General features: G+C 39.2%; 1 protein-coding gene across 1 annotated transcript in view; it reads right to left on the bottom strand.

Moving 5' to 3' along the window:
* Nucleotides 1-13,054, bottom strand: part of WDR17 (WD repeat domain 17) — a gene marked incomplete at its 5' end in the record, with an annotated part of 133,002 nt that overhangs the window by 68,623 nt on the left and 51,325 nt on the right. The window contains 3 exons of the mRNA XM_081332409.1: nt 5,662-5,826; nt 9,174-9,260; nt 10,720-10,802. Of these exons, the coding sequence (XP_081188535.1) occupies nt 5,662-5,826; nt 9,174-9,260; nt 10,720-10,802 (335 nt within the window). The remainder of the gene's footprint in view (nt 1-5,661; nt 5,827-9,173; nt 9,261-10,719; nt 10,803-13,054) is intronic.

The following is a 13,054-nucleotide window of genomic DNA, read 5'->3' on the forward strand; positions in this document are numbered from 1 at the left end:
GCCCACTGTCCCACCCGCTAGAGACCCCCTGGATCTCCTCCAACCCTGCCTGGCCCCCACAGGCATCCCTCCCCATGAGCAACATCGAGGTGGCCATGCCCACCCAGTCTGCCGTGACCACCACATCCACGCCCACCCAATGGGCCACACCAGACGATACATGAGTGGGTTTTGGGCTGCAGTTTGGGCACTCAGTCTCTAAAAGTTTCGCCATCACTGGGTTCGGGGTTGCCTCTTGGTTTATTAGGGTGTTTCTTATAGAACCTATTAATGAGTCTGTCAGCTTTTACATCACTAGATTTTACCCAGGTGGCTGCAGACAACAGATACCGCTTCCATTGCACTAAGTACTGCAATTTCCCCTTAAAAATTCTAGAATCAAGAATATGGTTTACTTCATAGTGAGTCTGTCCTGCCACCATGAGAAGTCCAGGTGCCTTCTTAGGGGAAGGTCTTAAGGTGGAACCCCGAAAAGGTTTCAACAGGCTACAATGGAAAACAGGGTGAACTTTTCCTAAGAGTCTAGGAAGTTTTAATTCCATGGTGATCAGGTTTAATGATCTTTACAATGGGGAAGGGTCCTAAGTACTTTGGTCCCAACTTCTTACTAGGTAACTTAAGCTGTAAATATTTAGTTGACAGATAAACCTTTTCCCCAGCTTGGAATGTTCTTTGAGGAGCCTTTTTTTATCTGCCTGTTTTTTGTATGTCTCGGAAGCCTTTTTCAAAGTAGTTTTTGTGGTTTTCCAGATTTCCTCCCACCCCCTCACCCATTGATCAAGAGTCTGGGAAGTGGAGGGCGCTTGGGGGTATTCGGGTATTGGGCTGAACTCTTTTCCTGTGGCCACTTTAAAAGGCATGAAGCTGGTGCAACTGTGAACAGTTAAAGGGAGGAGGTCAGTCCAGTTCGTTTGTTGACAATCCACATAGCATCGGGGATACTGCTCCACCATTGAGTTCGCAGATTCAGCCGCCCCATTGGTAGATGGGTGAAAAGCCAATAGTCCTTGAGATGAGCCAATTAGTTTAAGAAAACTCCTCTAAAACCTAGCTGTGAACTGCACCCATGTCAGAGATTATTCATTTAGGTGCGTCATGCAGTCTGTAGATGTGTTTCAGGAATATTTTGGTTAGTCATTGGGCGGATGAGAGCCCTTTGCAGGCAATGAAGTGAGCCTGCTTTGAAAACAGATCTATCACAGTCCAGATGACCATATTTCTCCCTACTTTCAGGTAGATCTACTATAAAATCTATAGCAATTTCTTCCCATGGGTTGGGAAGGGTCTGCCACTGGTTGCACTAACCCAAGGGGTTTCCCCGCAATTGTTTTCATGGTGGCACAAACAGTACAACTCTGGACAAAGTTTTCCACATCCTGTTTCAATGCCGGCCACCAGAAGTGACAGCGGATGAGGTGTAGTGTTTTTAAATATCCAAAGTGCCCAGCATGTTTTACATCATGGCCGTGTCGGAGTGCATTAAGGCAGAGGGTCTCTGGCAAATATAGTTTTCCCCCTTTGTAAACCAAACCATCCCTGCATGTTAGGGAGGTTTGATTGTCCTTGAACCATTGGTCGGTGAGGAGCTCTTGTTTTATTTTCTTTGCCCCAGGGTAATTGGGATTAGGGGCTCTTGAAGGTAGGACTGTGCGGTGTAAGTTGAGAAGCAGTTTGTGGATTGGAGATAATTGCCTCATTAACCACTTCATGCTGGCTTTTTTACTGGGGCAGTCTGGATAGAGCATCAGCTAAGAAGTTTTTTCCTCCTGGTATGTACTTTAGGGTAAAGTTAAAATGTTTAAAGTACTGTGCCCATCATACTTGTTTTGGGGACAATTTGCGGGGAGTCTTTAGTGCTTCTAGGTTTTTGTGATCATTTCCATACCTCGAAAGGCACCTTACTCCCTTCTAGATAGTATCACCAGTTTAATAGAGCCCAACAGATTGTGAAAGCAAACACTGGGGCTCCCACGGCAGACTTGGCCCATTTGATAAATCCCCTTGCTACGTTTTTGTCTACATACTGCTGCATCTCCTCCATCTCAAGGAGAAACATAGCATACGTTCTCGGTCGTGGGAGTTTGGCTCCCAGTAACAGTTCGATAGAGCAATCATTGGGCCGGTGGGGAGGCAGTGTCGGATTCTTTCTCACTAAATGCCTCAGTTAGGTTCTGATATTCGCTGGGGATGAGTGGCTAGCCTGGTTGAGTCAAGATAGCCATGTGTGCTAGCCCACTGGGTGGGCTAGGTTCTCCTGTAATGTCTGTTGAGTTAAGGGGGGGCTTGGGTCCTGTAGGTAACCTCACAGTCCTTGTTCCCTTCTCCCACCAGATAAACGGTTTCCATTTGTCTAACCAGGCTAGTCCTAGATCACAGCCTCAGTCATTTTCAGAGCCACCATGAAACAAATGAACTCCCAGTGTTCACCTATTTCTAAGAGTAGGGGTTCAGTCAATTACATGTCTAAAGTTCCTCCCATTAGGGAGCCATCAGCTTCCTCAAACCTCACAGGTTTGGAAAGCAGCCTTGCTCGTATGTCTATTTTCAGGCAAGTGATAAGCTAATAACACACCAGCAGCATCTGGAGTCGACTTGTACTTTCAAATCTAGCTGTACCCCCGTCTTAGGGATTATGAGTTTGGTAGTCAGTGAAAAAGGTGGGACGTGTCAACTCCCTATCAGTCATTCTCTCCTTCGTCATCACTGTCCTTGGAAGTAGAGCGGCAGCAGGTCCAGCTTGGGGTTTGTCACTCTCCTGCATGGGAGATGTGACTTGGGGGCAGGTTCCTGCGTAATCCAGTTGGATTTCTCGTTTGCCAGCTGCTGGGCTGGTTTCTTTCTCGCTGGTGGTCCCAGTCTATTCTGTTGCTGAGGGTAAGAGACTGGGCAATTTGCTGCTCAATGTCCCTTTTATCCACATCTGAAGCACTTGATTGGTGGGCCTGCTGACAGCCTGTGACTATTAGTAGCTGCGGCGGTTGGAGGCTTTTGGGGGGGGTGGCGGCTGTCGTTTGGATTGATGTGATCTCAGCTCAGCTTCTTGTGGGGGTGGCTTCTTATAGTCGGCCAGCTGAACATACAGTCTTACTGCTGTCTGGTACCATTCTTGCAGCTGATTAGGAACTGCTCAATAGATACAAGCCTGGGAGAGGTAGTCGCCCACTCCCTCCTTGAAGTGATTGCTCGGGCCACTTCTCTATTCGGCCGGCTATCTTGCAAAACTCTCATATGTATTCTACTGCAGGCCTGCTGGCTTGCTTTATCTTCTGGACTTGCTCCTCTGCTTTGGGGGCAAAGGATGGGTCCTCGAACCTTGGTCTCACTCCTAGGAGGAAGAGATGGGGGTCCTCCAGGTTGGATGCTTGCTCGTTATATAGATTTTTCAGCCACTCGGATGCTTCCCCTTCCAAGCTGGTTTCGGGTAGAAATAGGCACAGCGGTTGAAGTGAAAGCGTACCTGGTTGAGGAAAAAGATCAGCTTTTCCGGGTTCCCATCGAAGGTTGCTCTAAGAGGTGACACCAACAGTGGTTGCTGGCCTCCCCACTGTGGATGTTGCACCCCCACCAGTTGTTGCCCCCCCATGGCGGCTGCTGTATCCCCAGTTGTTGCAAGCCTCCCAGCAGTTGTTGCATATTTGGGGCCTATTGCTGCATTGCTGGTGGCTGCAGCTTCCCCAACTGTTGTATGACCCCCAATGTTCTCAGTGGCTGCTGTGTTGACACCCCCAGTTGCTGAGGCCTCCCAGTGGTTGCTGCATGTGCGGGGGCTGCTGCCATCCCCACTGTTGCTGACCTGTGGGTAGTTGTGGTATCCTCAGTTGTTGTAGGACCCCTGTGGCCTCGGAGGTGGTTGTTTCTAGATCCCCATCAGTTGCGGGACCTTCAGCGGTTGCACAATTGGAGGCAGCGGCCAGCCCCACTGCTGATGATGTACTTCCAGCAGTTGCAGACTTCCTGGTGGCTGCATCACTCCTGGTTGTTGCAAGGCCCCCATCTGCTGCTGCACATTTGGGGGCTGTGACCACCCCCAGTTTGGTTGCTGCCCAGCCATCTGGGGTTTGGTTGTCCCAGTGACAGCTCAGGCTCTTATCTCATCGGCGATCAGAGCTTCTGGAGGGGTGACGACTGGAGCTATCTCTCCCTGTGGGGCTGGAGGCCATGGTTGGTGACTTCGAGGATGGGGAAGCCACCTGACCCACACAGGTGGGACTGGGGCTCCCCCTTGGCATGAGTTGGTAGCTGCCTTGCCAATCATGATCGCTCACATATAAGGAACAGGAGGGTTGTTCTCCACTTCTCATTTCTCGCTCTTCAAATCTCTCTACCAATTTATCTACTGATTGACTACGGGCTGCAGACAGGTACTTCCACTCACCTGAGTCCTCAGCATTGTCAATTTCGTGGTTTTCCATTGGGTCTGGGGAATGCAATGTGTGGGAAGCCCCTCTTTGCAACTCAACCTCATCCTCCTTTGAAGCACTTGATCAGGGCAAGGCCGTCTCAAGCTGTCTAGAGTCTCCACTGGGTAAGGTCCATTCCAACGGCTAGATCAGCTGTCCTTGCGGCTTGGGTCTCACTCCCAACTGAGAGGCCTGAAAAAGTTCCTTCTCCACCAGGACGCTGGTTTGCGCTCCCCCTTCTGAGGTAGCAGCCACTACCGGGTACTGGTTTCAGGCACTCCTTCCTTCTCCATGCTGAGATCTTCCCCAAATCTTTGTCAGTCTATCCCTCAATTGTAGGGACAGTGACTGGGGCTCGGGACCCCAAGATAGTTAGGTAAAAATTGGAGCCTGGGGCTTAATGTCATGGTTCCAACAGATGAATCTCTTCAAAAGAACTTCAAGGCATTGTTTTCCTTAAAATATCTTTTATTCGAGAAACAAAGTATTGGCATTACATAGTTGAAGCCAAAAACTGAATTCCCCTCCCCTGGCACAAAGTAGCAAAGTGCAATTCCCTCCTCCAATTAATAGTCATAAATCACATTCCCCAATTAACTTGGAAGCATGGGCTTTCTCCCCATCTCTCCTGCCCACCAAATTTCTATCAACTCTGGACCTAATAACCTTGGGTTCCCACAGCTGAGTATTATTGTTATGACTAGCTGGACTCTCAATCACGTTCCCACTCCCAGCATCAACGAACTCTAAAAGTGAGAAAGGATGGCTACATTTCCATCTGTTGTCAAAGCAAGAACATCTAATGTTAGCAGCGTTGACAATATGTTTCATTCAATATGAACCTAAAGAATGGGCATCAATCCCAATTTTTATTAATGAGAGCAATTTGGTTACAGTCTAGATTTGAATTCTACAGAATTTATCCTGATATTGAGATTTTAGCCAAAGATTTGAATACAGACATTGTATTTCACCTTTATGCTAGTGATATAGGTTCTGCAGCACAAATATTAATGCATTACAACATTTTACTCTATCCCAGGCCTTGTAGTGGAGACTAAAGTAAAATCATCAGTTTCCTTGAGGAACATGAGAAGACTATAATATAAGCAATGGTCTTTCAGAACAATTTAGTGTTTAAGGAATAGTTTATGTACTCAATCCTTTACTAAATCTAAAGTAACTATTTCACTAACTTCAATAATTGTAGACAAAATTTAATTCTATGTTAGTGACATAAATTTAAAGAAAAAGTACTTACCCATCATCAGAACCACTGCAAAGTATTCCTTCTCTAAGGGGAGACCATCTTACATGAAATACTTTGGCTGTGTGCCCACTGAATACTTTCAGTGGCTGATCAGAACTAGTTGCTAGATAATAAACACGGACATTTTTATCTTCACATCCGGTTGCTATCATATCTCTGTAAGAAAAATCACAGCCATCAATTACCATATTGGAATCCCACCTTCTAAAATGGCTGAGATCAAAGTAATTAAGTATTAGGAACAGATATGAAAGAAATTGTGGGATATACAATTATCCAAATTTACTATAGAAAATAGAAAGGGGGATATTTTGCTTATTCACACCATGAATTGCACAACACATTATTTGTATGTTTAAAAATGAAGGAGCCTATATGAAGTAGAATAAAATAAAAATAATACAGAAAATCAACTTTATTTTTTAATTCATTCATTTTATTTACTACATTTACAGGGTTGTAAAAAGGGAGAATTGTTTGTATGCCACTTAGCTCCCAGTGGTTCTGGGTGGCTTACAAGTTGAAGCATTTAAAAAAATAAAAGAAAAAAAAGATGACCAAACTGAATAGGAACTGCATTTATCTCATAGTAATCATTTCTGACATTTTGATATTTTTTTCTAGAATGGTATACCAGTGTGAAAATAATTTTAAATGCCCTTTGTCTAATTGCCTCATCAAATTTGCAGATGACACCAAACTGACAGAAGACAAGCTCAAGATCCAAAAAGATCTTGACAAACTTGAACAATGGGCCCTATCCAACAATGTGGAGAAAAGCAAATGTAAATTTAGGCAGGAAAAATCAAAGGTACAAATACATATTGGGTGAGACCTGGCTTAAAAACAGTAACTATGAAAGGGATCTTGGAGTCCTAGTGAACATTCACTTGACTATGAGCCAGCAGTGTGCAGCAGCAACCAAAAAAGCTAATACAATCCTGGATTGTATAAACAGAGGTATAGAATCAAGATCATGCGAAGTATTAGTACTGCTTTATAAAACCCTAGTAAGACCACACCTGGAATACTGCAGCCAATTTTGGTCACCATATCACAAAAAAGATGTTGAGAGTTTGGAAAAAATTCTGAGAAGAGCAACAAAGATGATCAAAGGCCTGGAGACTAAAACATATGAAGAACAGCTACGGGACTTGGGTTTGGCTAGTCTAAAGAAAAGAAGAAATAGGGGAGACATGATAGCAGTGTTCTAGTATCTGAGGAGCTGCCACAAGGCGGGGGGGGCAGGTTGTTCACTAAAACACCAGAAGGAAGGACGAGAAACAATGATTGGAAACTGATCAAAAAGAGAAGCAACCTGGAATTAAGGATAAACTTCTTGACAGTGAGGACAATCAACCAGTGAAACAACTTACCCCCCCAGAAATCGTGGGCGCTCCATCACTGGACATTTTTAAGGCTAGACATTCACTTTTCAGAGATGGTATAGGTTCTCCTGCTTGAGCAGGGGGCTGGACTAGAAGGCCTCCAAGGTGCCTTCCAGCTCTATTCTATTCTATTCTAATTATTTTCTGGTACTATAACTGCTTTAAAATCTTTTAGAAATGCTTTGGGATGCACGGATACAAACTGCAGCATGTAATTAAAAATTGCCACATCTCTTTTTCAAGTTTCCATGCAACCTAAAAAAAGTTGCACTATTTTAATGAGTGCCTTAAAGATATAAAGTTTTAATTAACTGACTCATTATAGAAACTGTGTTTGTTTTTTAGATACGTAGAAAAGCCCCCCCCCCAAACAAATGCTGCTATTTTAAAGAGATACTGCACTCTTTATTCCAAAATACCTCCTCAAAACATTTTGGAAGCATACAAGTCCTACTATTTCCAATAAATCTTTCAGTAAATATTTTGCTTAGAGTTATCTTCTGTGTTCCCAGCACAATATAGACACTTGAGGCTATTTAACTGTTTAGAAAAAAATTACTATAACTATTTAGAAAAAAATACTATATAAGAATTAAATATATTCATTTGAAATATTATTGGCTTTCAATAAACATAGTAAATACACAAACTATGAGATATAAACAATCAATTATTTTCCAGTATTGTTGGCGTTTACAGCATTGCCAGCACATATGAAACATCTAAAAATCATTACAAAATGTTTCACTATTAGCATATTATTGTCTTGATTGCTAAAACAAATGTTTTTTTCCCTAAAATAATATTGAAAATGTAAATAAATCTGATTTTTAAAAGGCTTTACTATTTATTATCTAATCCAATTCAGTCTGAAAACTGATATACAAAAAAAAAAATAGAGAAGTTACCTAAAGAAACACTTTTCAGTTTTTTCTTATATATTTCATTATCTCCTTGGGAAGCTTTTTGTTGTATCCAAACCAAATTAAGTCTAACATTTCTAAATGCCTTTTTTCTATAGGCTAGTCCAGCACAAACATTGGCAAGCTCAGTTTTCAACTATAGTTGAGATCAACTTCCTTTTTTGCCACATGCAGTTGAGTCCTTTGCCACACCGCCCTGAGTCCTTCGGGAGAAGGGCGGTATATAAATAAAATTATTATTATTATTATTATTATTATTATTATTATTATTATTATTATTATTATTATTATTATTATTATTATTATTATTATTATTAAAATAATGCTAATTTCCTTAGTGGAAAATTTGTAGCAATACTTTTTTGTGTTTATACTTACTGTTTTATAATGGTTTTTTATATTATAATTGGCCTTGGATGAAGAACAAAATAAAGAAATGTTACGAATAAAATAAAGGATGTCAGAGGAAAATTTCTTTTCATCTTTACTCTGTCAAAATTGTAAAACTATAAAACAATGCCAAAAAAGAATAGAATAGAAAAGAAAAGAAGCTGGCATAGCTAAGTCTAAACATAATTTTGAACAATTTTGTCAGCATAGCTGATTTTATGTGCTTGCAAACCTGCTTTCAAGTGGCAAATACAAAGCATACTTTCAAAATTCTGATGTCACAGCACATGACATCCATTTTTTTGCCTTGGATTTTTTTTTTAAAAAAATATTATAGTGAAAGTTCCCATAGCTTCTATTCCAATCTGAGATGCTAAGAAAGCAGTTATAACTGCCAGTCATCATGAGACAAAGATAAAAATAAACTAATGAGTCAGCAAATACTATTTTAATTAATTGAAATAATTATATTAAGCATACTCCAGTCAATTTTATCAATATTAACCTTAACTCTTGATGCTACATGTGAATATGGTTAAAATGTAGAGAATAGAGAATGCTTTTTCATAACTGTTAAACAACTAGAACATGTCACACTTAATGAAACAATAATGAAGAGTTGTATCACTGGAAAAAAGGCAATACAAGACAAAGTTCATGTCGAAATTATCTGACAATGTCATAATACTAGAAAAAATAACCTAAACTAATAAATATTACATAAGTGACAATGATTTCAGTATCAATTCTTTTTGGTGCTATGAGATAAATATATAAGGAACTATATGTAATAATAACTCACTTGTTGTTTTGACTCCAGTCACAGCCAAAAACTGCAGCTGGGTGTTTGTACTTATGGAGAATTTTGCCATCAATTGTCTGAATAATGCTGAATTACAACATGAAAAAACATATCAAACATTAATAGGGTTTTTATCAGAGTATGCAACTAAAGTTACTGTAATAAATATTAAATTCCAAAAATTCTTAGAAATATATAATAACAAAAGAAGACTATTCTATCAACCACATGAAACAAAGCAAATGATCCTATGATGCATTGTATGTGTGAATACATACAAATCATTCCTCTGGAATATTATTTATGTTAGTGATAAATCTGTGTCATTGCCTTTTTTCAAGGTAACATGCAATTCTACATCATAATCTTTTATTAGTCAGCATTTCATCAGAAAATATAGCCAGATTTTTTTAAGGCTGACAAGGAGATTTAGCAATGGAGCTCTAGATTATACCAAAGTGAGCAACATATTATGAAATTATGCCTATACAATAAACCAAAAAGATGCAGGGAATATAAAATGGTGATTAGAATCAGACAGTCCCAGGTTCATCTTCAGCCAAGGAATCTTACTGGGTCAACTTGGGCCATTCATTTTCTCTCAGTTCAACTTATCTGAAGGAATGCAAGTGCTGGAATTTGATGCCTCACATTTTTTACACAATTAATAGAGAAAATATTATTTCTATTTTTAATAGAAAAAAAATATTTTTTCTCCATTAATAGAGAAAATACCATTATTTTGCAGGCTTGGAAAAATGGTATTCAGAATTATATTCATTATCACATCATAAGACCATTACTGCTGCTATCTAGATTCTCAGTGCAATTTAAAGCCAAAACTAAAGCTAGCTTTGGCTTTAAAGCCCTATGTTGCTTGGCACCAGAATACTTGAAGGATTATCTTCTCCTACTAGTCACTGGACTCCTACCAGTCACTGGAGAAGAGCCTAATGCTGGGAAAGATTGAGGGCAATAGAAGAAGGGGACGACAGAGAATGAGGTGGCTGGATGGAGTCACTGAAGCAGTAGGCGTGAGCTTAAATGGACTCCAGAAGATAGTAGAGGACAGGAAGGCCTGGAGGAACATTGTCCATAGGGTCGCGATGGGTTGGACACGACTTCGCAGCTAACAACAACAACACCAGTTTTGATATATCTGATCAGTGCAAAAAAGAGTTTGTGATAACCTACTTCCACAAGATGAAGCAGGTACTGTTTTCCTGTTGGTGTTGTTGCTTTTGGAAAAGTCTTTACTCAGAAATTTGATCAACCCCACCCTGTTGCCTTTCATAACTATTTTACAAATATTATATCTGTACTGACATATTGTAAACCACCAAGATTGCAGTAGATGTAAGTCTAATAAAACAAACATACAAATAAATGAAATCTTTAACATCATATGCATATTTGGAAGAAAAACAACTTAACATTCCTGGACATGAAATGCCTTGTCAAGTTATAATTTCCTAAAATGCCATACAATTATGTATAATCAAGAATTATGTGGCAAATAATTAAACTCGTTTCAAATGAGACTTACCAGAATCCATCACCACTGCAGGTTGCTATCCTTTTGGAATCTTTATGACTCCATGCAATGCAGAAGATTCCATTCTTCCCATGCTTCAAAAAAATTTAAAATGCCTATCAATAAGAAATAGTTCACTCCTTTTCCTCTTATTTATCCATGTATCTACAAACTTTCCCCCTTGTCCTAGAAAGAACTTTATTACCATATTGACTTTGATATGCTGGTATGTCTTTCTCATTTCTCCAGCTATGTTTCATAGAAAATTTGGGAAAGTCCTCTATCTAGATTCTATTCTTGTGTTGAAGAGGTAGTGGAAGAAATGACATGTTTTACTTTACTGTTCATTCAATGAAAGGCATTGTTATATTTTGTAATCCCCTTATTAATTAAATGTGTAGGTTTTATATACAATTGTTTTATATACAATTATTTATATATAATTGTTAGCTAGCTAGTATGGTTCTGTTTCTTTAAATGTGGTCAAAGGTTGTTTTATTGTCTGTAAAATTATATTACATTGAACACTTAGACATTTCCATTTATTATTTTACTACCAATTTTATAATATTTGCATCATCTTTAATCTGACATGTTCTAACGTTTATGTTTTCTAAATAGAATACTAGTCACTGAAGGACTGAGTGAATGACTGATTTAACTAGTGGGGTGAAAATTCTTAAAAGGGAGCATTTCTGAACATGCAAGCACATTTATACAACACTTCTTTTTAAAATGTGGAAGCAGTTCCATCGTTTTTTTCAGGGAAGCACAGCTGCGTTGGAAGCTGTTTCCAGTTATACAGGCATGCAAACATGTGTAGTTGCTTCAATATGAGGAGGAAAAAATAATGAAGCATGAGAGGACTGTTACAAGCAACATCTGAAGCTACCATATGGACTTGGAAAAAGCGGACTTCTTTAATTACTGGAACAATATGCCTTATCTTTGTTTTCATATATTCTAAAGCACTTCTTTTGAAAGTTGTACATAGCGTTATAAATAACATTAGAACAAAATTATATGTACAGATCCCAAACTAATTATGGAATATTCTTATATGCTCATTTATTAAATTTCTTAATAAAAATAGTTTTAAAGCATATAACGACCTATTAAAACTTGGAATTTGTATGTCAGGTAACATAATACTACCAAATTCTTAAATTAATATTTAAAATATAATTACTGATTAAATATGATATTTTGAGCTACAGTAGTGGGCTTTAAAATAAATATCCAAGCTTTACTGATATGAGACCCAGAAATCAACATGGCTGGCTGAAACTGCAAAGATTTGACACTTTACTATATACTGAATGACGTACATATGAATTATAGACTCTGTCATTTAGGAAGATGCTTGCATTTTAAAAGGTACAAGATGCTCTTTAAGAGAAAAGGTGGGAAACTTACTCAATGGAATTCAAATTAAATTATATTTAATTTATACCATTAGACTTTCCCTCATAGACTCTAGCTATGAGTGTAATCAACGCTGGGGTATATAAAGTGCTGCTACAAATTGAATTACACACTAGATGCCCATCACTGAAGAATTCTGCAATTCATATGATATGAAACTTCGGTTAGCTTGAGACAACTTCTTACAGAAGTTTTATATATTCTAGTAACAAAATATAAAGTGAATATGTGTAAACATGTAAGCAGTATATAGTTACCTACTTTTTGCCTATAATTTCAAAAATTCTAAATAGAAATATGGATACTTAATGTTTTTTGCAGATACTTGGAGATATAAGCAGCAACTAATGACACACATTTAAGTCTTTATAACATATGCTGTGACATAAAATTAAAGAAGTTACATGTTTTTTTAACTAGACATGTACATGTTAAAAATCTTATTGGATAGATTCTGGAAGTATCATTGCAAATCATTCCAATGAGAAATGAGGGAGGGACATATCAGAAAACCATTGTGAATATATGGATGGCAACTTCTGATTGAATTAAAAGGAATACAATAGATAGAAGCAGTGCTTTTTTATAAAAAAAAAAGGTGCTGGAACTCTCATCTTGGCAGGCGCAGGAGGCGGGGGGTGGGGGGGCAGTGCTGCTGCAGTCACAGGTGCGAAGGGTGTTGGCGGCGGGCTCCCCTCCCTGGGGCTGGAGCTGGTGCGGCTGGTGCTGTGGGAGCAGCAAAGCCCACTCTATATGGCGGGGCTGCGCAATGCGGGCAGCGGAGGCAGTGCGGGCCAGGCGATGTTTTAATCTTATGATTTTAAAAATATATTTTTTCTGTTGTAAGTTTCCCCAAACCTTGCCATGTGAAATTGCATACAAATATTATATAATTGGTAAATAAAGGTAGAACATGTTAAAT

Source organism: Vipera berus (assembly GCF_964194415.1).
Source record: "Vipera berus genome assembly, chromosome: 7".
Classification (NCBI taxonomy): domain Eukaryota; kingdom Metazoa; phylum Chordata; class Lepidosauria; order Squamata; family Viperidae; genus Vipera; species Vipera berus.